The sequence below is a fragment of the Haliotis asinina genome, chromosome 6 (genome assembly GCF_037392515.1).
Source record: "Haliotis asinina isolate JCU_RB_2024 chromosome 6, JCU_Hal_asi_v2, whole genome shotgun sequence".
NCBI classification, from domain to species: Eukaryota; Metazoa; Mollusca; class Gastropoda; order Lepetellida; family Haliotidae; genus Haliotis; species Haliotis asinina.
In genome coordinates this window covers 47,117,331-47,145,307 of record NC_090285.1, presented here as the reverse complement: position 1 = coordinate 47,145,307, position 27,977 = coordinate 47,117,331, and the positions used below count along the sequence as shown (strand labels likewise).

The 27,977-nt window shown below is 41.3% G+C and overlaps 1 protein-coding gene across 1 annotated transcript in view; it reads left to right on the top strand.

Moving 5' to 3' along the window:
• LOC137288094 (chromatin assembly factor 1 subunit B-like) overlaps positions 1-20,859 on the top strand; it is a 29,873-nt gene extending 9,014 nt beyond the window's left edge. The window contains exons 7-13 of the mRNA XM_067820472.1: positions 626-722; positions 1,384-1,641; positions 3,671-3,771; positions 4,058-4,109; positions 14,263-14,388; positions 19,519-19,750; positions 20,191-20,859. Of these exons, the coding sequence (XP_067676573.1) occupies positions 626-722; positions 1,384-1,641; positions 3,671-3,771; positions 4,058-4,109; positions 14,263-14,388; positions 19,519-19,750; positions 20,191-20,547 (1,223 nt within the window). The 3' untranslated portion in view covers positions 20,548-20,859. The remainder of the gene's footprint in view (positions 1-625; positions 723-1,383; positions 1,642-3,670; positions 3,772-4,057; positions 4,110-14,262; positions 14,389-19,518; positions 19,751-20,190) is intronic.
• Positions 20,860-27,977: the final 7,118 nt, after the last annotated feature.

The following is a 27,977-nucleotide window of genomic DNA, read 5'->3' as shown; positions in this document are numbered from 1 at the left end:
CCACCCACGCACTCACTCATTCAACCAATCCTATTCACTCTCTCACCTACTCACACCCAGCCCACCCCGTCACTCACACCTTCAACAACCAACTTACTCTCTCACCCACCCACCCACACTCGTCCGCATCCATCCACTCTCACACACCCCCACACACCTCACCGAACCACTCATTCACTCACTTACTCACACCCCACTCACTCACACCACCACACACCCAATCAGTCACTCACTTACTCACACCCCCACCCACTCACTCACACCAGCTCACTCACATCCATCCACTCTCACACACCCCACCCGCCCTTTCACTCTCACTCACTCACACCCCCACCTACCCACTCACTCACTTACACACACACCCACCCACCCACCCAGTCATTCACTTACTCACACCCCCACTCACTCGCTTACTCACACCCCACCCACCCACTCACTCACTCAGTCACCCACTCACTCACTCACTCCCCCACCCACCCACTTACTTACATCCCCACCCACTCACTCACATACACCACGCACTCACTCACACACCCACCCACCCACTCACTTTATTTTGTTAGAGATGTGACAGCTCTACTACTACTACTGATATCACTTAAATTTTCTCTCTTTCTATTTTTAGACAGCAAGCTAGCTTTGTTCAATGACCACAAGAGTTTTGTACAGGGTGTGGCTCTTGATCCTCTGAATGAATTTGCTGCCACACTTAGTTGTGACCGGTAAGTTAACTTAGACTAATGAGGCTTGTTTTAATTGTTTTCATCAGTTATTATTTCCTCAAATACAATGGAATTGTGAATTTCGCTGAAAGTGTTCCAAAAGAATAAATGTGGAATTAGATCAGTATTTGCTTGTCTCCAGCAGTAACATGGAATGATGGACTATGTGTGTATGTCCCAATTCTTGTTAATGAGATAACTCGTGAACTGTTGGACCCAATATCTTCAAATTTAGTGAAAGTCTGTGTTTGTGGATTATGCAGACATGAGTTGATTTTGGTGACCTTGACCTTATTTATCAAGATAATCACAACACTTTGACCACTTTTCAAACTTATGTAAACAAGATATCTCAAGTAACATTGGACTCAATGTCATCAGTTATGTTGACAGCCTACATTGGGTGATTATGTAGACACCAGTCATTTCAATCATCTTGTATGTGACCAAAATGTAAAAAGTAGAAAATAAGTTTAAAATAGTTCTCCTTTTTTTGGTGGAGGGGGCCATATTAGTGGCAAGCACTTGTTATTGTTGTTAGTAGGTTTTTGGAATTCAAAAATATTTGAAGATAGATCATCTGACCACCGGTCATGAATTTTAAAATAAATTATTTTTAACTAGATTGAAATGACACTGTGTTTTTTTTTTAATGTACCAGGTCGTTGCGAGTGTACAGCATGACAGGCAAGACCTGTGTCAATAACGTCTCTAAGATGATCATCCCATCAACAACCCCTGACCCAGAAGTGAAACAGAAGCCTTTCAGAATGTACCATGATGACACCATGGGGTCGTTCTTCCGGCGTCTAGCATTCTCTCCAGATGGCCAGTTTCTCATCACCCCTGCTGGATGTGTGGAGCAAGGAGACAAAGTCACAAACGCCACCTTCATTTTCACCAGGAACTGTCTTTCAAAGTAGGGAAAGCTGATCTATAGGACTAGGGCTGGTTAACACAATCACTGAATGAGTTGTGAGTATATGCTGCTATTAGCAAGATTTCAGCAATATCACAGCAAGGGAAACCAGAAATGGACTTCACATATTCCACCCACATGGAATATGGAGAATCAAACCTGGACCTTTGGTATGATGAGTGAACACTTAACCACTGTGCTACCTGCTGCCCCTCTCATAGGAATTATTGTTGATAGGAAAATTTATGAATAATTTTCAATGTTAAAACTGTGCCATCGATAATATCGTAAACTTTGGGGATAAAATAAAGTTTTAATTTACTCACACAATACAAAAAGTTCAGACTTTTTGCAGTGGCTGTTTCTGAGATATGTTCAGGATACTGTTTTGTTGTAGTCCATGTATAAACATTTGTTTTGTCAAAAATAGAATTCCCAGCTTTTTACAATACAATGCAAAATGCCTTTTGAAAATCCTTTTCAGGATTTCTCCCCTGTAACATATTCTGATAAAATGGATCGACTTTCTGGGGTTGTGGGGTAACCTGGGGATTGGGAAAGGCAGGAAACCTGGGCCATTTCGCACATAACAGTAAAAAATGTTTCATTAACATTTAGAAGTTTACGTTTGATACAAGTGCAGTAAATTCAGAAAAAGACTAATAATTCTGAAAATGGCCCATTGTCAAAGTTCTTAATCCCAATTCCTGGGTAACCTAGCGGTTACGGCATTCATTCACAAGACCCGGGTTCGATTCCCCACATAGGTACAGTGTGTGAAGCCCATTTCTGGTGTCCACCGCAGTGATATTGCTGGAATAGTGCTAAAAGCAGTGTAAAACTAAACTCACTCACTCGCTCACTTACTGTATCCAGTGGTCAGGTTCTATAGTTTAGCTGATCACAAGCACTGATAGTAGGATTATTGCTCATAATATTGTGTTCCAGGTTTGATTAACTATAGAACCTAGAATATTGTTCGATACAGTGTAAAACAAATACCTACAGAATGAAAATGGTTTGAAACCACTAATCAAATGATTGTAAGGAGTCAGTAGAACCAGTGGTAACACAAACAAGCAATAACGTCTTTTCTCACTACGAGATATAGACCTGTGAAGGTCTGGGGTAGAACAGGCCTTTAGCAGCCCATGTTTGCCATAAAAGGCAACAGTGCTTGTTTTAAGAGGCGGCTAACAGGATCGGGTGGTCAGGCTCACTGACTTGAATAACATGTCATCGATCCCCTATTGCGCAGACCAGTGCTCATACTGTTAATCACTTCATAGTCTGGTCCAGCCTTGATTATTTACATAGTGACCATATAGCTGGAATAATGCTGAGTGCGACATAAAACTGAACTCACTCACTCACTACGAGATGTAAGCATGTGAAAACCTTGCTCAACATTTTTCACATGGACTTTGACCTGTGAAGGTCCAGGATAGATTTTATCTCCAGCACCAATGTTTGTGTGGACAGGTTGACAATACGTCTTGTCAATGATGATACGTCCATGCTACAGGCACATGTGGTGCGGCCATCTGACGTCTCTGATGATGTGTCGCATGGGGCCATCTGAGGCAGTCATGACTTGGAGTATGGTCAATCCTGCTCTTGGTTAATAGATGTGATCATATCCCAGTAGTGTAGATCAATGCACCTGATGCAAGAGGTGACTGACGAGATTGGGTGGTCAGGCTTGCTGACTTAGTGTCATCAAACCCTAGTTGTGTAGATCGATGCTTATGCTGTTAATCACTGGATTCTCTGGACCAGATGTAATTATTTACAGGAATGTCGGAATATTGCAGCATTAAGCAATCAAGCAACCAACCAAGATGGACTTGGCACATTTGTAGTGCAACAATCACTGTTGCCTCTGGTAAATATATGCTACTCAACATTTATTAAGGATCAAAATGATCATCTTCAAAAGGATTGTCAGGGCAAATACCATGTAGAATATATCATGTTATAGATCCAATTGTGTTTCCGGTGCTAAGAATTATATTATCATCTTTCACAGGCCTGCCATGTACTTACAAAGCCCACAGAAACCCACTGTAGCAGTCAGGCCTTGCCCTCAACTCTTTGAACTGAGGAAAGTTGACAATACAAATATAAAGGGTAAGAAATCTTGCTTGTATTTTTTAGAAGAATTTTCTCCTGGACAAGAATATCATCTGTCAATGTCACTATTTTCCTGAAGTCAATTTATCAGTGTCTTGTGCGATCTAGTTGTCTGTATTTGTATCTGTAAATGTTTGACATAAAAAGCATGGGTGCGATGAAACGTCTATTGTGATTTTATATGAAAAATGCTGGCATTTATTGAAATATTTTTTGTGCATTTTAAAACTGTTTGATACGTTTGACGCCGATTTGATTGCAAGGGTTCTTTGTATTGTTATAGATCAAGAAAACAACAACCTAAAAGAATGGGAGAAATATTCAACATTATTTTGGTGAGTCACCCTTGTATCCATTTGGGATTCTCTGACAAGCAAGTTGAGGTTGTGTATGTGTCTCTTCTGAGAATCGTTTGTGGGAGGATCTGTGTTAGAATATGTTTCCAGCGGCCAATGCTGCTTTTAAGAAACGACTGAAGGAATCATATCGTCAGGGTCAGTAACTTGGCTGTTACATTGTCTGTGTGGTCGCCAAACATGATTCAGTCCTAAGACCAAACTTACAATATGATAGTGCTGTGTATTGGCAAGTATATTGTATTGCAATACAAGGTGATTCAGGTATCTGTATACCCTGTACATTATAGGTACGTAACTATTCATGTTATGGTTCTGATAACAACAATCTCAAAATTAGGCTTTATAGTCACGGATTCTGTTTTATACAATTTATTGCATTACAATATGTCGTTTTGTCATTGATCAACAAAGAAAAACATTTGTTGTGAATTAAAGTGTGTAGGTTTTAATTTAAACCATAAAGATAATCACAAAACCTCATATATGTCCTTTACCCACTTTGTCATTTTCTCACTGATTTTACCAAATCAGCAAGCTGTTCTCAACATGACGCCATGACTGTATGGTTATGTGTCATGATTAAGAGTCATCATGACTGTTTTCAAATCTTGGAAAATGAATTTAGCTTGCTGCTACTGATGAAATGCATCCGTGAGATTCAGTGACTTGGTTGATAGCATGTCATCTTACCTGCAAGGTATAGATAATTACCATTCAGGGTTTAAAAAATCCCATTGCTTGATGCCCGGGACAAGTCAGTTTTCATTTCAGGCAATCCCGGACCTCAGAGGAATGACATAATATGAAATTTATCTATTGAACTTTCAAGGATTGATGCTGTTCGGTGAAGTGTCTGATAGTAATGTACTTCTAATACTTACAGTGTACAATAGCCTCTGCCATCATGGAGCAATAGATGTCAGGGACAGTCTCCTTTGAATAACTAAATGCCAAGGCCTGAGCACCCTTTGTTTAGTGTCTGGAAGTCTTTGATATATGTCTTTGCAGCATATATGGTAATAAAAATTCCAAATTGAAATCTCAATGAACTAGGTCCAAACAATAAAAAATATCACTTATTGCAGAGCTTGATTTCTGGAAAAGAAATATATTTGCCTCTGTGCCACCTTACATGATGCTTCAAACAAAGACAGGCATTATCTGCTCAACATGTAATTATCTGTTACTTGTGGTTGTGATATTCCATTTCATGTCACTACAACAAAATTATTTTTGATAATCTGGTATGAGAATTTTATATTACTTCATAAAATTTTAATGACATGAACAAATTTTTAACTTACCTTACCATAGGTCTTATGCATATTACCTCTAGCTTCGCTAAACGAGATCAGACAGTCGTTGATTCGCCATCCCCTCGATGGCTACCTCATGTAATCTACGAATGTAGTCACGGAAGTGACGTGATCTCTCCACTCGCGCGAGAGCGCAGAATCCAAAATTCACTTTTACCTTTAGCGTTCGTGCGAACGGACGTGTTGGTTTGCAGTTTTTTTTTTTCCTACTGTGTGTAGTTTCAATAAAGTTGCTACTCCTTGGTAGGTATGGTTTGTATCCCCTCATTATGTATCAAAGTCAAGTCATACAAGCATTTAATGTGCTTACCTTGCTACCTCGTGTTGTTCTTTTCTCACTCAGGCTTGGCTTGGCCATGTCGGAGGTGAGAACGACATGGCGTCCATGAGGGTAGTTCATCTTGTTGGTGGTTTGCCCGTCATGTTTCTGCCCATGCTTGGTCATTTTCACTTGTGTTTTCGGTATTTAGCATACTTTTTTCTGCCATGAATTTCAGCGTAGCGAAGGCAGCCATTGTGGTTGTTATTTTTCGCTGCCCCGCACTTACGGGTGTGCCTATTTTTTACGTAGGGGTGCAACTACTTTCTACATTTTTATGTAGGGGGTTTTCCTCCTAGTATTGTATTAACATGTCGTCAAGTCGTGGTTTCTTGTCTGTTACAGTTCTGTGTATGACTCGACACTATTGTACTGTCTGCAAGGGGCAGAAATCAGCCAAGGACCCACATCCCTGGTGTCCGGATTGTGCGTCCGCTGTTTGTTCCATCGATAGTCGGTGCCTACACTGTCAAGCGTTATCTCTCACCGATTTCAAGACCTTTTTGGCGGTTCGGAGGAAACGTTTTACGCAACGTAAGAGAAGAATGTCGTCGCCAGCGTCTTCCTTGGGATCCTTACCTGACGACCAAGATCTACCACCGCCTTCAATACCACTATCAACGCCGAGTGTGGAGCGCTCATCTATTACGCCGGCGCGCTCCTCTCCAGAGCCTACGCGTTCGGACGCCTTTGTAGATTTATCTCACCCGGATGCCTTATCCCATCCTGAAGTTCAGAGGCTTCTGCGATCTCTCTTGACGCCGGGCGCTGCTGTACTCCCTACCTCGGTATCTACACCTTTACCAACGACAGCGCCTAGACTTACGCCAGCGCCGTTGCCTGTACCAGCGCCTCTGCCTGTCCCGGCGCCACTGCCTGTCCCGGCGCCTTTGTTTACATCAGCACCGGTGTTTTCGTCAGCGCTTATCCCGACACCAGCGCCTATTCCGACGCCAGCGCCTGTACCAACGCCAGCGCCAATATTGTTGCCGGACCCTGCTCCTATAACTACGTCTTATCGGATCCCCAGAGTGTCTCATACGCTGACTAAAGAAGAAATGTTACAGCGCCAGCTGGATGAAGAGCGCGCTCGTCGTTTAGAGGCTGAGCGCTCCCGGCGCAGATCTCGTTCTAGGTCCCCGAAGGGTCGGCGCTCTCGTTCTCCACATCGTAGCAGGCGCCGGCGCTCCCGGTCGGTTTCCCGCTCTCCAAGGCGCTCCTTAGAGGAAGACTCACGTACCAGAAGTAGACGTAGAGTGCGATCTCGGTCAAGATCACCATGACGTCTCTCTAGATCCCAGCGTTCGCGATCGCCGGAACCACTGCGGACTTCCGGCAAAGAATTTAACACTAAGAACTCTGCTTCCAACTCGAGTCAGCGACGAGAATCAACCTCTATTTCCTGGGAGGAACACGAGGAACAGTTCTTTTGCCCAGACTATGAGGAGGAACCTGGCAATGTTGGTGATAGTGATGGCACCTATCTTCCCTTAACTGGTGTCTTTGAGTGGATTGCCGACAGATTACCGGACTGTCCTTCCCCTTCTTCGGATTCAAACAACCCGGCGTCGATTCACTTGACTCCTGAGTTACTTATTCCACCACACCCTATGGTGGCGGATGCGATTACTTTGTTAGACTCGGACTTTGCGAAGTTATCCTTAAATCCGACCATCAAAGCGTCGAAGTCTAAGAAATCAGATTATAAAGTGCACAGTCTGGATTTTGCCGACAACGGGGCGGCGCTAGACGATTCAATTAAGAGGTTGTCAAGTTCAACTCCGTCATCTTACAGAGTTCAGGATTCAAAGTTAGCAGCTGTTGATACTGAACTGAAACGTATGCTTAAACCTATCTCGGCGCTTGCGTCAGCCACCTCCGCTGCAGCCTTGGATTTGTCAGAGGATAATGCCTCGAGGGTGGATCATTTAACTACCATTTTTGCTTGGCAAGGCAGAGTACTCCATGACCTACTTGGACACTTACGTGCGGCGCTAGCCATGACTACTACTATGCGCCGATCTGGATTTTTAGATGCTTGTTCTTGGCAAGAGGAATTTAAACGTCAACTTCTTCGTGCACCATTTACGTCTAAGTTCCTCTTTGATGAAAAGATACCGTCGGTGTATAAACAACATGCCGAACTTACTAACACGGAAGTGGCGCTGTCAACTTTCGAGGCCTTGGGCTCTGCATTTCGTGGCCGAGCCAGGGGTAATGCCAAGAAAAGATATGTACCCAGGAGAGAGTCGATCCGTTCCTCGTTTGGGAGGGGACGAGGTCGTACCAAAGACTCAGATGTCCAGCGCAAGCCTCAAGAACGTGGCAGGGATCCCCAGCTACGTCCGGTCGAGGTAGGGGCAAGCGTCCCTACTCCGGCCGCTGAAGCCATGGACTACTACGACTGGGACCTCCCACCCCCAGTCGTACCAGTTCATCCGACCCCTGTAGGTGGGAGACTAGGGATCTTCTGGGCCAACTGGACATTCCTGGAAGACCCGTTTGTTTGCAAGATCCTGAGAGCCGGCTACAAGCTACCACTAGCCAGAGCTCCGCCGTTGACTACCACTCCCCTGTCACGAGGGTACTCAATAGATCAACAGGTACTTATCCTAGAAAACATCAACATTTTATTAACAAAACATGCTATAGAGATAGTGTCAGAACCCCATCTCTCCCCGGGGTTCTATTCACCCATCTTCCTGATACCCAAGAAAGGTTCCACCAAAATGCGGATGATTCACAACATGGCGACTTTCAACAACCTGTATTTAGCCGAGCCCCCGCATTTCCGAATGACATCACTGGATCAGATCCGAGCCAAATTGTCACCCGGAGCTTGGATGGCCAGCCTAGATTTACAGGATGCTTACCTGCACGTTCCTGTATTCCCACGTCACAGGAAGTTCCTGCGTTTCATATTCAACGGAGTACACTACCAGTGGCGAGTGCTGCCGTTTGGAATTTCTACGGCCCCGTGGCTTTTCACTCGGGTCACACTGCCTGTCACCCGGTTTCTGCACCTCCGGGGGATAGACTTCGATCCTTACATCGACGATTGTTTTCTAAATCACTGCAATCCTCAGTTGCTACGCAAACAACTGGACTTCTCCACACGCCTACTTCAACAGTTGGGATGGATTATCAATTTCGAGAAGTCGCAACTGAAACCAACGCAGGAGTTAACATTCATTGGGGGGTTGTTCCTGACTCGGCTCAATCTAGTCAGGGTCCCTCCCGATCGATGGCAGAAGATTCTCGCCTTTACGGATCGAGCTCTGTCCCTACCTCTCACCCTCAGAGAATGGCAGTCTCTGTTGGGCTTGTTGACGTCGGCGCAGGACCTCACCCTCAGAGGACGGCTTATGCTGCGCCCACTACAGAGGTTCCTATTACCATTCATTCGAGAGAACGACCTCCAGTCGTCATTTCTTCTACCCCCGCACCTGCATCAGTACCTCAGGTGGTGGACGGTAGAGTGGAACGTCTGCGCCGGTGTTTGTTTGACAAACTTCAACCACGACCACGAATTGTTTGTAGACGCATCCCTCTTGGGATGGGGTGCTCATTTGAACGGCCAGACAACCTCAGGGCTGTGGTCAGACGCCGAAAAGGAGTGGCATATCAACAGCCTGGAGATGCAAGCAGTCATCCTAGCGGTTCGCCACTGGCTACCGGTCCTAACAGACTCCAGACTCCTGGTAGCGTCCGACAATTCCACGGTCGTGTGGGTGATTCACAATCAGGGTACAACCAGGTCCAAACAACTTCTGGACCAGATGTTCCTGTTAGCGGATCTGGTAGACAGCAACGGCATCGTGATCGCGGCTCGTCACATTCCCGGCTGCAAAAACATTCTGGCAGACGCCCTGTCGCGCCCCGGCAAACCATCCCCGACGGAGTGGATGCTTCATCCGGACGCATTTCGCCAGATTTGCTGGCAACTCGGGAGACCACTGGTAGATCTTTTTGCCACCAGTTTCAATCACCAGTTACCAACGTACGTATCTCCCGTGCCGGATCCACAGGCGTGGGCAGTCGACGCGATGTCTCTATCATGGGAAGGACTGGACGCATATGCGTTCCCTCCTCCAATTCTTCTCTCGGATGTAATCGCCAAGATCAGACTGACGCAGAACCTCCGACTGCTTTTGGTCGCACCTTGGTGGCCAGCCAGATCGTGGTTTCCCGATCTTCGACGGCTCGCCAGCGGAGACCCTTACAAACTTCCAGAGTGGTTGCATCTGCTTCGACATCCACACAGTCGACAGCTGCATCCGGATCCACGGCGATTCCATCTTCACGCATGGGTCATCTGCAGAGAGCATTAAAGGCTAAGGGCTACTCTGCGCACGTGGCGAACGTTATAGCTCGCGCGCATAGAGTTTCTACCCGTTCTTTATATGACGACAAATGGCGCTCTTTTGAGAATTTTTGCGCACGAAGATCTCAAGATCCCATGGCAGCATCTCCTCAGTTTGTGGCACAGTTCCTTCTCTACCTACGGAACTCTAGACATCTCAAAGGCAGTACCTTAGGCACCTATTTGTCAGCTTTGAATTCTGTCCTTGCTATCAAGTCAGATTCACAGATCTCCAAGATACCGGAACTTATTGCGCTTCTCAAAGCTTTCAAGCTGGAAGACCAGAAGACCAAGTTTCGTCCTCCAGCTTGGGATCTTAATGTTGTCCTTCAACATCTCAGAGGGCCGCCGTACGAGCCATTAGAAGAAGCCTCCTTTGAACATCTTTCCAAGAAGACGGTTTTCTTACTATCATTGGCAACAGCGGCTAGAGTCAGCGAGATCCATGCTCTTGACGTTACTCAGATCCGATTTGAACAGTCAAGACACGGACGTGCTCATTTGGGTTTGCTTTGGGATTTTGTGGCTAAGAACCAGCTTCCCGGGCAGCCTAACAGGTTATTCTCCATCCCTCCTTTGTCTACGATCTTGGGTCATCATGACTTGGAGGAGGAGCTGCTATGTCCAGTCAGGGCTCTCAGATGCTATATTAAAAGGTCAGCCTCTAGGAGACGATCCCGCAAAAGGTTATTCATTCCCTTTGCCGTGTCCTGCAAAGGTGAAGTAAACAGAAATACTATTGCCCTCTGGCTCAGATCGACTATCCTGGCGGCCTATGACGACAAGCACCTGCCTCATCCGGTAGCAAGTAACCCGCACGAGATCAGGGCCTTGGCGTCTACGATGGCCCTCCATCGGAACTGCACAGTACCGCAGATCATGGAGGGCTGTTTCTGGAGGTCATCAACTGTCTTCGCATCCCACTACTTGAGGGACTTGGCAGTTGAAGACGTGGAGGGATTACAGTCATTTGGTCCATTGGTGGTTGCTCAGCAACTTACCCGACCATCCGCCCATTAGGTAACTACACTTCTACTTACCTTTGGTCTTAAGATTAACCTCACCCCCAGGGTGCGTCGGTTTTTCTTTGGAGTTCTATTGGGTTGCTCTTTGTCCTGTTCCAGGTATTATCCTGAGACCGTTGACATTGGCTTTCCCGAGTTCTCCTGATGCATGTGCACGGTTTGCTGAGGGATGGTCCTCTGGAGTCCACACCACCATCCATCTGTCGAAGCCATATGCATAAGACCTATGGTAAGGTAAGTTAAAAATTTGTTAAAATCTAAATATTTTAGATATTTAAATACTTACCTTACCATAGGGCGGTGACTCCCTCCCAACGCTGGATGCTCCTCCCCACTTTGGACTCTTCGGACCTTCCGGTTGACGGTAAAAGTGAATTTTGGATTCTGCGCTCTCGCGCGAGTGGAGAGATCACGTCACTTCCGTGACTACATTCGTAGATTACATGAGGTAGCCATCGAGGGGATGGCGAATCAACGACTGTCTGATCTCGTTTAGCGAAGCTAGAGGTAATATGCATAAGACCTATGGTAAGGTAAGTATTTAAATATCTAAAATATTTAGATTTTAACAATATGTGTGACACTGTCACTCTTTCAATCAGTGGCATCAATCATTGCTCCAAACCAGTTTGAGCCATCAGTCGGTTTTCCAGATAAAGTCTGTTTTTTTAAAAGGGAAATAGGAACATGGACAGTGTGAATGTTGTTTTGAATATGGCCATAAATATAAATATGAGGTTACATTTTGCAGTGCACAGTGCAATTTCCAAATGCTAAATCGAGCCATGCATTGTGTCACGTGACACATTTTATATTTTTTTTAAAAATTGATTGTATTATGTTGGTTTTTTTTTAAAAAGAGCACTCAAGTCATACAATCTAAAAACTCCCAAATCTCTGTTTTTTTGAGGCAATAGAATTATGTCCATTTTGTTCCAAATTCAAAAACAAAAGTGAAGGTGTTTTATTGTCAAATGTAAGTGCTGATTTTGAGTGAAATGCATTCACAGAGACAATTGGTAATTTTTTAACCTGTCATTAATTTTACAGTTACATTACATTCTTACACAAGCTCTGCCTCCTGTTTCATCAAGTGTGTGTGCAATTACAAATACTGTGATATTGTTTCATGATCTTGTATTTATTTAGGCATTCAGTTGTTTTCTTCCAATGTATATGAGTTGAGATTCTGCTTATGAATGCGTATGTTCAAACATCCTTCCTGTCTTGTAACTTAGAAAAAAAAGCCTGAGTTTGGCCATGTCCAAATGCATCACCTTCGGCTGTCCCACTGTCAATGTTGGAAATTTTATCTAACAAAATCAAAATAAACTTGCTAAATGTGATTTTTGGGGGGGACAAAGACAGTAACATTTCCTAATCAGACCATGTAGTTAATTCCAGATAGTTGATGTAACATTGAGATTGTTTTTGTTTGTAATTAATTAAACAGAAAGTTACTGATTTTTAGAAAACTGGAAACTTCTGTGTAGAAGCAAAACTATTGATCATATTATAACAAAAATATTTCATTATGAAGAAGCTAGTTGGGTACCACTTGACATGATGTGTGTGAAGTGAACAATGGCTGTTCTATACTGTGTGCTGAGAAATTTGGCGATCACAGATTAATCCACAGGTGTTTCATGTTGATATATATGAACTAATTGAAGAGGATATATTTAGAAAGCTGAGAATTAGTGCATTCTATACATGATTCAAATAACACATAAATCTGACTTGTGGACTAATTAATGCAAGTTTTATTTGGAGATGTCATTATCCTGCTGTCCTGTCAAGTGGGTTTGACAGTAGCATTGAGAGGATTAAATTCACTTGTCTTGTGGTAAGCAGCTTTAAAAACAAGTTTTAAACCCCTCCCTTCAATATCAATCACTGCATTGTCTGGTCAGAACAGAATATTTGTCATATTTACATGCTTCTGCCTAGTAGTTTGAAAAAGTCTGTCCCAAAACAGCTGCATCACTGTCACACAAGCCCCCAGAAAAAAAGACAATGCTTGATGAATCAATTCAATGAGGAAGTTCATTTCTCTACAGGCAACTAAAAAAACTAAAAGCAGCTTACAAGTAAATTCATGAACCCATTCACTCAAACGGCAGCTGTAAGTACGTGGTATAGTCACAATTCACACCTAATTTTGTTATCAGACTGGGAGGAAGAAATACCTCCAAATTAATGAGATGACAAAAACAACCTGAACACACTTTAATAAAAAAAATTCAAATTAAGACCACTCATTCCAAGTGACTGCTGTGGGTGCTTGTATCACATATATTTCTTCTTTTTCAAAATGTCTGTCAAGATTTATATGAGCACTGCTGTGATCCTGTTTCAACTTTGTGTCATACACTTGATATGAAGATATATGATCTATTTAGGAAATGAAGGTACTACACTAGGCACCAATTATCGGAATATGTTTATAAGTTTGTCTGCAGCACTTTCCTCAACAACCTTTACAAAGCTTAGAAAACATCATGAATTTCATAAGAGGGCATACAAGAACATCTTGCATTTGGTGATTATATCTTTCGACCTGGAAATGAACATGAATTTCATGACGAAGTCCTTCAGAATCCTTTCAAAACATACTTGAATTAATTCTTTGGAAATGAAATGGTGCCGGAGGGGAGTTTGGAGGAAAAAGATAACAGACACGCTTTTTGTTATATTGTGTTTATTTGAAGTTTGAATCTATTTCAACTTCCAGAAGACCTACATAAGGTGATGAGGTCATTTGCACTGGAGAACTATTATTCACATGGAAGGAAGTTGAGCAGAACATTCTATATATTTAGGTTTGTTTGTTGTTTAACTCCATATTTCAGCTGTATCATGAGTGTATGGCAGCAGTCTGTATATAATCAAATCTATACCAGACAATCCATTGATCAACATCATGAGTATTCATGTATGGGTTATGATGGCATGTGTCAACCAAGTCAGCGAGTCTGACCATCTGATCCCATTAGTTGCTTTTTACAAGAACGGGTTGTTCGTTCAGAAGTCTGTTGAAATCATTCAGAAGTCTATTGAAATCATTCAGGAGTCTGTTGAAGTCTTGTGTTTTATTCTGTTCCAGTTTACCGTACCGAGTAGTGTTCGCTGTGGTGTCTGAGGACGCGGTGTTGTTATATGACACTCAGCAGACGACCCCTATCGCTTACATCAGCAACACCCACTATCTCCAGATGACGGACATAACTTGGTGAGCAGTCTTCTCTGATCTCTTGCCTGACTGATAGATGTCAACCACAGATATAGGGAGCCGTGCCAATTTACACTTATCAGAGGGGTACACAAAGTACGCAGTTTGGACTACCAGTTGTCTGACTTTCATTTTTGTGGGAGTCGCGGTGGCTGAGCGGGCTGGGCGGCTGACTTTGTGTGTTGGCGATTAGGTGCCTGACTCTGAGGGTGCGGGTTCGAATCCCGGACTTAACCAAAAAAGTACTAGAATTTGTACTTTACTAAGAAAGTGAAATCCCAAATATTACACATGTTGCACAGATTTAGGGTTTTTGCTACAATATTTTGCACATATTTTCAACCAGTAATGTCAGGTGAAATATATTTCTTGATCTTGACAAAAAGGCGTGACTAGTCATTTGATTTCCTCCCTGATTTTCACAAACTGTCATGATATTTGATGTAGCCAAGTGCTTTAAAGGTTTTGCTGGGCATACAGAGTTAATATGGCTTTCCCATCCTTATGAGGTACCCATCCAGAGCTAGGTGGATTGAGACACAGTCACAGCACTTTGTCCAATTTTATTGCACGTTGCTGTACCCACAACTGGGTGTTTGCATGTATTTATGTGGCAACCATCTGCCAATGGATTTGTGGGTGCTTTTAAGTGCACAGGGTTGTGATTGTGCTTGGATAAGGTTGCATTGGTTTCCCCCCCCCCCCCCCCCCCAAATGGCAAGGATTCACAAACTTTAGAAAATGTATATCTTCAGAAAGATTTTAGTCTACTGAGTGCTGTTGTTTTTTTACAAATAGCAATAAGAATGCCATGATGATCCTGTAAAAATGCAGGTTCCTGAAGGTGAAGTGAATAAATCTCTCTCTCTCTCTCTCTCTCTCTCTCTCTCTCTCTCTCTCTCTCTTTTTCTCTCTCTTTCTCTTTTTCTCTCTTTTTCTTTCTCTTTCTCTATCTCTCTTTCTCTCTCTAAAAAGTATAATTATCCAAGTACAGTAGAACATGGATATAGCGAACAAACGGATATAGCGAACAAATTTAAAAGTCCCGTCAATGGTCCCTTTATAATATCATTCAAATTATACGTAAATAACGAACTCGTGAGTAGCGAATTAACTGTTATAGCGAACTGATATCCTGACCCCAAGCCCAATTAACGAAGTGAGTAGCGAACTCACTCAGTGTCAGCTCAGTGTCAACTCAGCGACTTAGCAGTATACATCAACCTTGTGGGCGGTGAATCAACATTGTTTAACCTCGTTGGCGGTGAATCAACATTGTTTGATAGTCATTAATTAATTAACAAAAGAAACACATCGTGTTTAAAAGCTTGACTGATACACAGATCTTCAGTTCGCTCTCGTTGCTATGGCAGGCAAACGTAAAGCTATCACCTTTCACACAAAGCTTCAGATAATCCAGGCTGTAGAATCAGGAGTAAGATCGAAGACAAAACCTCACACACGTCAAGCTTGTTTTCTTGCCACCAAACACTACGAGTAAAATTCAACCCATGGATCAGGGTATTATCGCAAACCTGAAGCAACTGTACAGGGGTCAGGTGATGAGGAACATGCTGACAGCCTATGATCAGAAGAAAGAACACCAGATCACTCTCCTTGATGCCATCCAGATGATTCATGCCGCGTGGAGACAGGTCACATCTAAGACGATCGCCAACTGTTATCGGAAGGGAGGCTTTGTTATTTCTGTGCAAGATGAAGATTCATCAGACGATGAGAGTGACAACATGGTTCTTTCCGATCTCAGACTCATGTGGAGTGAACTGTCAGATAAGGCAGAAGAAATCCCGGCTGATGTCACGCTGGATGACTTCATCAATGCTGACAATGAAATTGTTGTAGCCGAAAGACCTACAGAAGACGAGATTGTGACGTCAGTCAGCCACCAGTTTGCCACACCCACTGTCGCACCTGCTCCCGACTCGGACAGTGAAGATGATGAACCTCGTCCGAAGCCATCATTTGCTGAGGCCAATGCAGCATTAGAGACACTGCGTCATCTGCTTGTGTGTGAAGGATGAGACAATTCTACTTTTGACTCTCTAGCAGATGTATGTCAATAACAAACAACGGATATAGCGAACTAAATCCCTTGGTCCCTTGGAGTTTGTTATATCCGTGTTCTACTGTAAGTTGTTATCAGTTAAACTAACGACTATAAAAGTCAGAAAGATATGTTTTTCATGTTCCTAGGGACCTTCATTTCTGGCAAATTGGATTTTGTTTTTGTGTTGTTGTTTTTTTTACCAAAATGAGAAAAAAATATTCAAAGCAAAGAATTCTGAGCTCGACTTTAACACAAAAAATAGTCTGATGAAATGTTCTTCAGGTAGATGTTTTAATTACTGTCACCAGATGAATGTTCAAAGAGAATAAAAACTTATAAATGTTTTCTTTTTAAAAACTGTTTAAAGCTACCTTTTGAAAAGAACTGTCATAACTTTGTCATTTTTTGAGTGTTTGTTCTTTTTTTTTCTCAAGGTCAGTGTTCTTCAAGATCGTAAATTGAGATATTAGTTTCCCGGTCTGAAGGATGTTTTATTTCAGCAGAACTTGACTTCCATCTTGTTTCCTGTTTTGGGCTCATTCCTGTCAGTGATGATACATCCATGCTACAGGCACATGTGGTGCCGCCATCTGACGTCAGTGACGATGTGTTGCATGGGGCCATCTGAGGCAGTCATGACTTGGAGTACAGTTGTTCCTTCACATGGTTAATAGATGAAATTGCATTCCAATAATGTAGATAAATGCTCCTGATACAAGAGGTGACTAACGAGATCTGATGGTCAGGCTTGCCGACTTGGTGTCATATCCCAATTGCATAGATGATTGCTCATGTTGTTGATCACTGGATTATCTGGTCCAGACTTGATTGTTGACAGGCTGCTGCCATATTGCTGGAATATTGCTGGAATATTGCTGAGTGTGGTATTATACAACAAAAAAGGGAATAAAATCTTTTACTTGGAACATCAAGTTGTCTTCCAAATTGATGTCCCCTAAAAATACCAGCCACTGCATGATGGTGTCCTTGAAAGTACTATTACAAGTGGGTGCAACTGTCAACACAAGATATGGAAAGTATGACTGATTAATGAGGAGTCATCTGTTAAATGAATCACAGTGTTTGGATGTCCTTTAGAAGTCATTGTCGTCCAAATCAGTAGAACCATTTTTTACCATCAGGACCATCTAAGCATCTTCCAAGCCTGTGTATGAAGCTGATACATGTATGCAAGTTGTGGCCGATGATGATACGTCCATGCTACAGGCACATGTGGTGCCGCTGTCTGACGTCTCTGACGATGTGTTGCATGGGGCCATCTGAGGCAGCTGGAAAATAATGCTGAAAGCATTGAAACCTAATTCACACTTGTCTAAGGGAAGTAAATTTCTGGGGAACATCAGAGCTTCAAAGAAAACCTTTGAAACTGAAGTTCTAAAACTCAACGTAGAACCATCATTCAGATCTCTTAGTGTTTATGTACACTGGAACTGGAAACAAACATTTCATGAACTGTGATGACTCTCTGTTCCAAGTAAATAAACCGATCAGGTAACCAATCCCGATATCCAGATCACTGACAACCAACTAAATCTGCTGGAAGAGTGAGTGAATGACTTAAGTTTTATGCCACAGTCAGCAATAATCCACCTATATGGCAGCTGTCCGTAAATAATCAAGTCTGAACTAGACAATGCAGTGATCAACATCAAGTGTATCCATCTTCACAATGTGGATACAGCGAGCCCAATCCCGCTAATCACCTCTTACAAGAAACATGGGAAATGGGAGACAATAAGTGGACTTTTGATCAGGTTCTCGGTTCATGGCTTCAGGATTTGGATGAATGGGGGTCATCGTAACCTAATGACGTTGAGCAATGCTCTTGATAACAATCACTGGATTGTCTTGTCTTGATTTGATTATTTATAGACCACTATCATGGAAATGGAATGTTCAACCTTACCAACAACAGGAAACAGTATCTCCCAGAGATGTGTGTTGTTATTGGTCCCCACAACACAGTCCTGGTTGTAACAGATGACTCATCTGGACTTGGTAGTCAGGCTCTGAAACTGTGGCTGCATGTCAGCATGTAGGGTTATTAGCTCACCGGTTTGCCTGCTCAAGGATTGATTATTTGCAGTAAATATCCAAATGTCTTGATATTATCCACACTTTCACTCAATGACATGCTTGAGTATGTCAGACTGGCCTTGAAAAGACCTTACGTTTGATAAATTGCCACAAAAGATGGATCTGGCACCATTGTTTACTCAGCTGTTAATGAAGAAATAAGCTGCAGTGTTTTACGTCTATGAACTTGTCAAGCTGCACAGGATTAACCCTTAACTCAAAACAACAAACTACACCTTACACTGATGTGTGGACTTTATACATCTTTGAAAGTTTACCGAGTCTCTTGTTGAGCTGTACAGTGTGTGATTATTGTTTTGAAAAGGACTCAAAACAGTTGTTGAATTCAGCAACTACCTGAGTGCTAAAGCAGGTAAGTCTTGAGTCAGACAGGTAGTTAGTTTTAAGTTGTATGGGTCCATTACAATGCTTGTTAATGTTAATACCTACATATTTGTCACAGTTACCTGAATATGTCTTAAATGATTGCCTGGAAGGTTCAGTCAGGCCCAGCAGCCCCTGAAGTGTTTCTGGGAGGAGGTCTTAAGTATTTGTGAAAACACTAGCGTTAAGAGACTAGTACTTGCCAGTCATTTGCAAATTTTAGCCGCCCGTTTAGAATCTATCTTCAGTAAACCTTGCTAGTCATGAAAGGCGACAAACAGGATCGGGTGGTCAGGCTTGCTGGCTTGCTTGATGAATGTCAGTGTTGTTTCGGAGCTCATGATATCAGTCATTGGATTGTCTAGTCAAGAAAACTGATTATTTACATTTCATACAGCATTTACGTTATTTACAATATGTAGCTGGAAAATTGCTCAGAGCAGCATTAAACAATGCAAACAAAATGTTTGTTAACAAAGATGAAAAGACTGACATAAAGGCAGTGAGAAGGACCTATGTGAAGGCAGCACCTCTACAACAATGTGTGTGTTTATCTCCCACTGTGACACTTCTCTCTGCAGGTCCAGCAACGGTCAGATACTGGTGGCATCTTCGTCAGATGGCTTCTGCACATTGGTGACATTTGAGGAAGGAGAGCTTGGCATCCCTTATGTCCCCGAGGAGAAACAGACAGAAGTGAAAGACTCTGAATCTTCATCAGATGCTCCAAGCGTCGACCTAAAGTCAGAATCTCACTTGCGGAACGAGACAGCAGTGATGATGGCCCCACCCGCCATCAGCCCAGATAAATTGGTATGTTACACCAATCTGAATAGATTCAGAAAGATAGTCTTCATGCACAATCAGTAAAATACATGTCACTTAAGCTTACAAAGGTTGTAGGGTGTTGGGGTAGTTTAGTGGTTTAAGCGTTTGTTTGTTTGTTTGTCTCGCCGAAGACCCAGGTTCAATTCCCCTCGTGGGCACAATGTGTGAAGCCCATTTCTGATGTCCCCTGCCGTGATGTTGCTGCAATACTGCCAAACACTGAGTAAAAACTAAGTTTCACCAACTCACTCACTCAGTGTTTCAGTACATTTTCAACATCTCCAAACGAACCTAGACTTTAGTGACTATAATCTCAACAATGGTCATCATCAAACTTTTGTCTGTTCCAAACTGTTACCAAGCCTTGTGGGGTTTAGAATTGTAATGTGACTTCCGTGATAATCAGTGTTTTTATTTTCTCCCAGAAAACTTCACCGGACGAAGCTGCAATGGAAGTAGACACTGGAAGCGAGGACCTTATTCTTATTCTGGACGAGACGACAAATGATGCGTCTGGCTCAGACAAGTCTCACTGCAGTGATACAAGCAAAAGTGGTGAGGCTCAGAAAAGAGGCGAGACTGATGCTACCAACAAGAAGACTAAAGACGAGGCTCCATCCACAAGTAGCAATATATCTGTGAAACCAACGAGCACTGAAATGAAGTGTCCTGAAAATGAGTCTGGACTTACTGTGAAACCCATCTCTGGCTCAAGTACGACGGCTGGGAGTAAGCCGAAGCGTATTCAGTTCCAAACAATATCTCTTCTCAAGCCTAAGTGAGATTATTTTATGAACATGAGCATCTTCTGAAAGAAACATGATGTATTGAAGGAGAGATTGATTAGCCAATCTGCAGTGCATATTTTCAGCATGTTTTTTCTGCTTAAGAGAGACACCATGCTGTTAGATCAATCAGTTTATGTCTGCAACTGAAAAAACACACAGAAACTTTCTTGTTAAATGCCAGATTCCTATTTTGTCAGGCAGACATACTTGTAAGAGCTGTGCAGCAAAAGTGCTTTATGATCTTGGAGGATTTTATACACATTGTCATTTTGAAATGGATTTTTATGATAAAATTCAATTTCCCAACCGTGTCGTCTGTTTGATTAAATGCTTGTATGGAGAACTTCCCCTCAATTGATTGTGTAGGGCATGGTGTTATTTAGAATTTCTTTAATTCAGAGCTCAGATTGAGAATCTTTTCCAGGATGTGTTCAAAATAATTGATGTCATTCGATTAATCAGATATTTGTGAAAAACAATATCAGGTCAAATCAAGATATTCACCATTATAGAATGCATGCAGGGAGCATTTGAATTACAAATTGTTTCACACACCTCTTTGTTCACGTCATGGGTTGAAAATATCCAGATTATGTCCTGACTCATGGTGTTGTGCTTAGAAAGCAGCAGGACAAGGAAGTGCGTACTGCATTTAAAACAAATGAGGCAAGGGTTGGTCTGCACATTGTCAGTATTCTGTGTCTGTGTAGAGAGCTCGTGTTATATCAGTGTGCTAGCCCCATAAAACCAACATAAATTCAGACAAGTACAAGCAGTCGCACTCTCTCATGCATGCATGCATGTCGCTGTAAATGTGCTATATTCCTCAGCACAATGTTAAACCCCAGGTCAGTTCTTGTTAAGATAGCGTAACTCTTTACACATTTTGGTTTTTTGGAATTGTTTTCTAATCTGTGATGGTGGGTGGCGGCAGCGAAAATACTGTTGCAAAATAAATGTCAAGGGATTACATCAGTGCAGCTGACATTAATGACCATGTTTTTTTGATAGTTGTTGAAGTCTAACTTGTAAGAGACAAAAGCAAGTAAAATTAAACTAGTGTCAAATGGATTTGTCCATGCAGAAATTAAAGGACAGAGTCTTCCAATGTTGGCTGCTCATGAATTGCTTGCGGCCACAGCAGTCATTACTCGGGCTTGAGAATAGGTTAGGGAAATATTGTTATTGCTTGATTTGTGCGGTAAAATGAAGCTAAGAGGATCATCACTAATTTTTTTAATAGTACTCTGAAATCTGTGAGGAGTGTCACTAATTTTTTTAATAGTACTCTGAAATGTGTGAGGGGTGTCACCAATCATTTTAATAGTACTCTGAAACCTGTGCCAGGCATCACTGATATTAGATTAGTACTATGAAATCAGTGATGGATGTCAATAATGTTTTAGGTGTCACTAATTTTTTAATTGTATTCTGAAATCTGTGAGGGGTGTCAGTGTGTTTGGGGGGGGGGGGTTAGAGTCGATTAGGGCTGTTAATGTTGTTGGTTCCAAATTGGTGCTACTAAACTTCGCCACAAGTGTCACTGTCATCATTGTTTGATTGGGATTGGACATGGGTATTTTTGTTCTCAGTGTTTCATTAGTGTTCAAGAATCAGTCATGACCCTTAAAGTCATCAATGTTTGAGTGATACTCTAGAATTGGTCATGGCCTTTACTGTCATCAGTGTTTGAGTGGTACTCTAGAATTGGTCATGACCCATATTGTCGTCAATGGTTGAGTGGTACCCTAGAATTGGTCATGGCTATCCATGTTATCAATGTTGAAGTGGAACTGTGGGATTGGTCATTGTTTGAGTGGTACCCTAGAATTGGTCATGGCTATCCATGTTATCAATGTTGAAGTGGAACTGTGGGATTGGTCATTGTTTGAGTGGTACCCTAGAATTGGTCATTGCCTTTATTGTCATCAGTGTTTGAGTGGTACTCTAGAATTGGTTATTGCCTTTACTGTCATCAGTGTTTGAGTGGTACTCTAGAATTGGCCATTGCCTTTACTGTCATCAGTGTTTGAGTGGTATTCTAGAGTCAGTCATGGCCTTTACTGTCATCAGTGTTTGAGTAGTATTCTAGAATTGGTCATGACTGTCCATGTTATCAATATTGAAGTGGAACTGTAGAATCGGTTATTGCCTTTGCTATCATCAGTGTTTGAGTGGTACTTTAGAATTGGTCATTGCCTTTACTGTCATCAGTGTTCAAGTGGTACCCTAGAATTGGTCATTGCCTTTACTGTCATCAGTGTTTGAGTGGTATTCTAGAGTCAGTCATGGCCTTTGTCAGTGGCACTCACGGATCTGTCAGGGTTGTTATTGTTTGCTTGGTGCCCTACAATTTGTCCTGGCAGTTGTTGTCCTAAATGACAGGTGCTCTAGAATCGACATGTCATAGAAGTCTGCCATAATATTTTAATGGTCCGTGGCATCACTGACATCTATATTTAATTAGTCATGGGCATTTAGTCATCAAGTGTTCGCTGTCAAGAGTCTGTCATGGCTCTTTTTACCATCAATATGTCATTCCTGCTCCAGAAATCAAATGTCATTGCTGTTAATGTCATCAAATGTTTGTTTTCAGCTGTAGAATCAGACACATATTTATGGAATCCTTCTGTGATGTAATCAAATGATCAACAGGCATTGCTGACACCTGTTCTAAACGAGACTCATTTATGGGAGACAGTGTAGCGACAACTTAATATGATGGATCTGAACTCCAAACAAGTCAATATGACAAGAATATCTGCCACTTCACCGGATAATGACAGAATAGTGCTCTCGATCTAATGTCAGTTCCTCAAATGTTTGTCCCTAAATTCAATCATGTTTCTATTTAGAGTAAATTAATAATTTCGATTGAGTTACTTCACAGCAAAGCATCTGCTATTGGCTGTGAACAAATAGCTGTATAAAGTGGCATAATATTTTTGTATTATTTCATGATGTCCCCTTTCCAGATGAGATGAAATGGAGCTTAATGTTGTATTAAGGATATTTCATTTATATGACAACATGCGTACATGTGTGCATGCGTGCATGCATGTGCTGGTATTAAGCCAGGCTTAATCTGGTTTAATAATGGTAGCTCACTGAATACCCCACTCCGCCCAAAGAACGGAAGGTATGAGTTTGATCCGCGACCTAATCACACCAAAATAGGTAAAAATATGGTATTTGTTGCTCCTACCTGGCACTCGGCATTGATTGGTACAAGAAGGACTGGTTGACTTGGAGTGAGTATATTGTGTCTAATAGAGGTATTCATTCTTAACTGTGGCATGGTATCTCATTTAGCTAGCACTATGACACCAGTTTAAATCTGGGCTAGTAACATACACACACATGCACATCAGGGAATGAGATATATTTTCAATTTCAATGTTGAACCCAATTCAACTCATCAGATGATGAATTTGCAACCTTTATGTCTATCACTTCTACATGCCATTCTAAGACCCTCTTTTTTTTCTTCACGTGATGAAGGATATACTTGGAAATGTTGTGTTCCTCATTACAGATGTTGACATCCATAAATTATCACCCTTAATTGACGTTATTCACGAGATGAAACACTTCAAACAATGCAAGTCAGTAACTTAAACAGTGCTGGTCTGCAGAAATCCTCGTTTGTAATAACTGGAAAACCACCTGTATGCATGCATAAAGGGACAGTTTTGGGCATGAGTGTTCTCTTGACAGGAAGGGCTGAGTTCGATTTCCCACACGGTTTCATGGCGTCTGGAAATGTGAAAGAAAACAGCATAAAATCCAACTACCCCATGCTCGTCACCATGAACAAAGATGCTGCATAAAGGTGGCAAATGGTCTAAGGCAAGGTACCAAGAACTGAGACCATATCTTGCCAGTGGCTAGTTAGTCATTCAGATTGTTGAACAGCAATACTGACAGGTCTTCACTGTTTTTAACCATATTTCAGTCATATTTTATTATTTTTTCATTGGTATGATGTTATAAAATTTAGACCTGTCAGTAATAATTATTGCTGACAAATACTCACAACCTCCAGCATCCAGTGTACGAAAAAGCCAATGGCATGCTAGCCCATGACTATTAAAAATCCAGTCAGGCCAGTAAATCTCCACAGTCACTGGGCCAACGGGCTAGTGAATTTTCACAGGCCCATTTTGTTAATATTACTCACTCTGACTGAAGTTATACACTTTTAAAACATGCAAGGTTATGTCCTCATAAAAATGTCTATCATATTTGCAGCTTAATGGTGAAACCTGTGTCACAGAGATAACATCTTATTCTTGTCTATTTTTGCAATCTATTGCTTAGTTTCTTCATTCATATTTCCTGCTTGTGAATTATTTTGTGGGCTAGAAACTTTCAGGTATATCTTGCCTGAATGAATAGCAAAACATGGAAACTATTTCGCAGACTGACAGCATCCAATGAATTCATCATAGTTTTACCATCATGAAACAAGAAAACACTGATCAAGGGACAACACAATTCTGGCTGATATTCTTCAACAAAGTTTATTCCATATATTGATGAGAAATATTAGGAATTTGGCACACAGAAAGCAATGAAGCTATCATACATATTCACAGCAGTAAAACATACTTGAACTATCAGGGTAATCCACCTGTCTTCTACAGGACACAGTATTGCCAACTGGAACGAATGCTACTCACAAAGATTACTCAAGTCCAATGTCTAGAAGTATCACAGAAATAATAATGTGTTCCTGTTGTCCTTCAGAGGAAACATTTTCTGGGCAACAATATGTAACTTTAATGAATGCGACTAGCTGTTTAAGGATCACTCCAGAGGAATGTAATGCAGATCTACTATGAAACTTTGGTGGTAATGCACAGGTAAAAAACCTGATAGGCTGTGATGAACATTCCACAAATCAATGGCAATTGCCTGCTTGTTATCTGTTCTGTGGAAAATAGTACTGGAATGATGATAGTATCCATGGCAATCATATGGCTACTGGTTCTGGATAGTCACTACTGGACATCAAACTTGTGTCATATACTTTGAGCTGATGACTGCTGAAGGAGCAAATATGAGACAGCTGAGTTAGTGTTACAAATGTGATCTGATCGTGTTGTTGGGAAGTACATTATTCAAATAATCCTTTTCCAGAATGTCTTTTGAATGTATCCAGATGACCAACTCTGTAGATGTAAGTAAACAATCCTACACAAATTTAACTTGGTGTATACAAAATTGAAATTTCTCACGGAGAAGTACAGTCTATAAGCGCTCAAGTATGTACACAAGAAAACTGACATGACTGTTCTACATTAGATTCCAGATCTGTACAGAAAACATGCCATTTAACCATAATGCTTCCCCCTCAAGAACTGTATTTAGTCCTACAGCCTCTCTACACAAACAGCTCATCTTCTGCAATGATCTGTCATGACTGTTTCACATTCTCCGTAACAAATTGCCCCCTAACTACAAAGACAGAGCAATGCTAAAAACTTGTTTTTCGCATTATGATTTGTTGGAGTTGACACATGCATATTGCTTCCTGCAAATACTTGCCACAAACGCACGACCAGTGTGTTGTAGCTGAAGAGCTATGTTTTATTCGGACAAGTGCAATTAATTTACAAGCTATTTCTAGTAAACTTTGAAGTGTTATTTCCAAAAGTTCCACTCCATGATTGAAGCAGCAGTTCGCAATAACCTGAAAACCTTCAGGATGTAACTTTTACTTTTTGCTTATCACTGTAGAGTCACTGGCTGAAAAATGATTTAAATTATCCAGCAAAAAAAGTGGTTACATTAAAAGGGAGTTAAAAGCCTATTTTTATTCAGTTTTAATGCAATCATTACTATCTGAATTTGTTTCACACCACCAGCTTGCCTGCATGACAGATATCGCTGCAAGAGAAATAAAATATGGTTGATACACCATTTCAGTCATTCAAAGGCTGTTATGGCAATTTATGTCTCCAAAAAGCAGGAATAACACATATCTATTTACCCTGACTAAAACCTAAGCAAGGTGTATTAATGAGCAAGAAATTAGTTAAATGAGCAAGCAAGTCAAGGGACATAACTCATTACATTACACTAATTATGATATTCACTGTAATAAGCACTTTGTGCACTTAAAAGATTGATGAAAGGGAGACCTTTGAACATCAAACACAAGCTATGTTTGTTTTAAAAACTTGAGCAAATTTGGTAGATGTACAGCTAACACTGACAGAACTTAAACTTTCTCATCAATAGTTACATGTTCTGTGATGTTTGCTGTAAACAGATTTGTATCATAGACCACAAAATATGGACTGTCGTGAAAACTGTCCATCTTTGTCAGTAAGATTTTGAAAATGTTGGTCAGAGGGTAATATGGCAATTTATAGTTATCAATATGGAATTTGAAAATATTTTGCACATTTTCACAATATGTAAGGAATGTTTCTCTAGGAATGGACAGATGTCTTATCAACCTTGGAATGATCTATACACAATCATTGGAACATAAATCCATCAAACAAATTCGAGAGAGCAACTCATGTGATAGTTAAAGCAAGTCCAGCAAGAACTCTGTCAAACTGGATCAAAGCATTGCTGTTTAATCTATTGGTCTGTATTAGAGTAGTTATTGATCTTTCAAAACAATAACACAGAATCAACTATCAGACAATGTTTAAGTTACCTTTTTGAAAAAAAAAAAAAAGTTTGTAGATGTCATGCATGTAATTTTAAATATTCTGTTAAGAATTACAAGCACCACTTTACTACTTTGTCACTGTGTGTGCGTTCTCAAGGAAAACCCTGGAAACAAAATGTCCACATTTCCCTAAATAGCAAAAGGCACAATTTGACAACCTGGTGTTTTTGTGTGCAAAGTTTCAACAAAGTGTACCGTTATATGATAGGGCTTTGGTCAGAACAGACATGATTATTAACTTAACAGTTTCAACACCTGACTTGAAAAAGAAACCCCCAAAATCCAAAAGTTTAAGTATCCCTAAAAAGCAAGAGGCACCAGTTGACAATCTGATCTTCCTGTCAAGTTTCATGAAAGAATGCCTATTTTTAAGAGATAAGACTGTGACAAAAAAATGAGAGAGATGTTAAATACTATATTTTCCTGTTACATACCAAGGGTATCATAAATGTATTAATTTCAAAATTGTTCTAATTTCACACAAAGTCACTCTATGACATTCATCATATACTAACATGTAGTCAAGATATGTAAAATTATAAGAATGGGCAAATCATCTGTTTCACAATTACATTTGGTACAGGAATGAATACAATATACCACACATAAAATGATTTGAGCATTATATGGAAAAAGGCTTATTTACATATACAGCAACATTCTTCCACACAAACCATTCAAACAAAATCATATAAATAAAATATATACAAAACATATAAACTAAATAAACTAT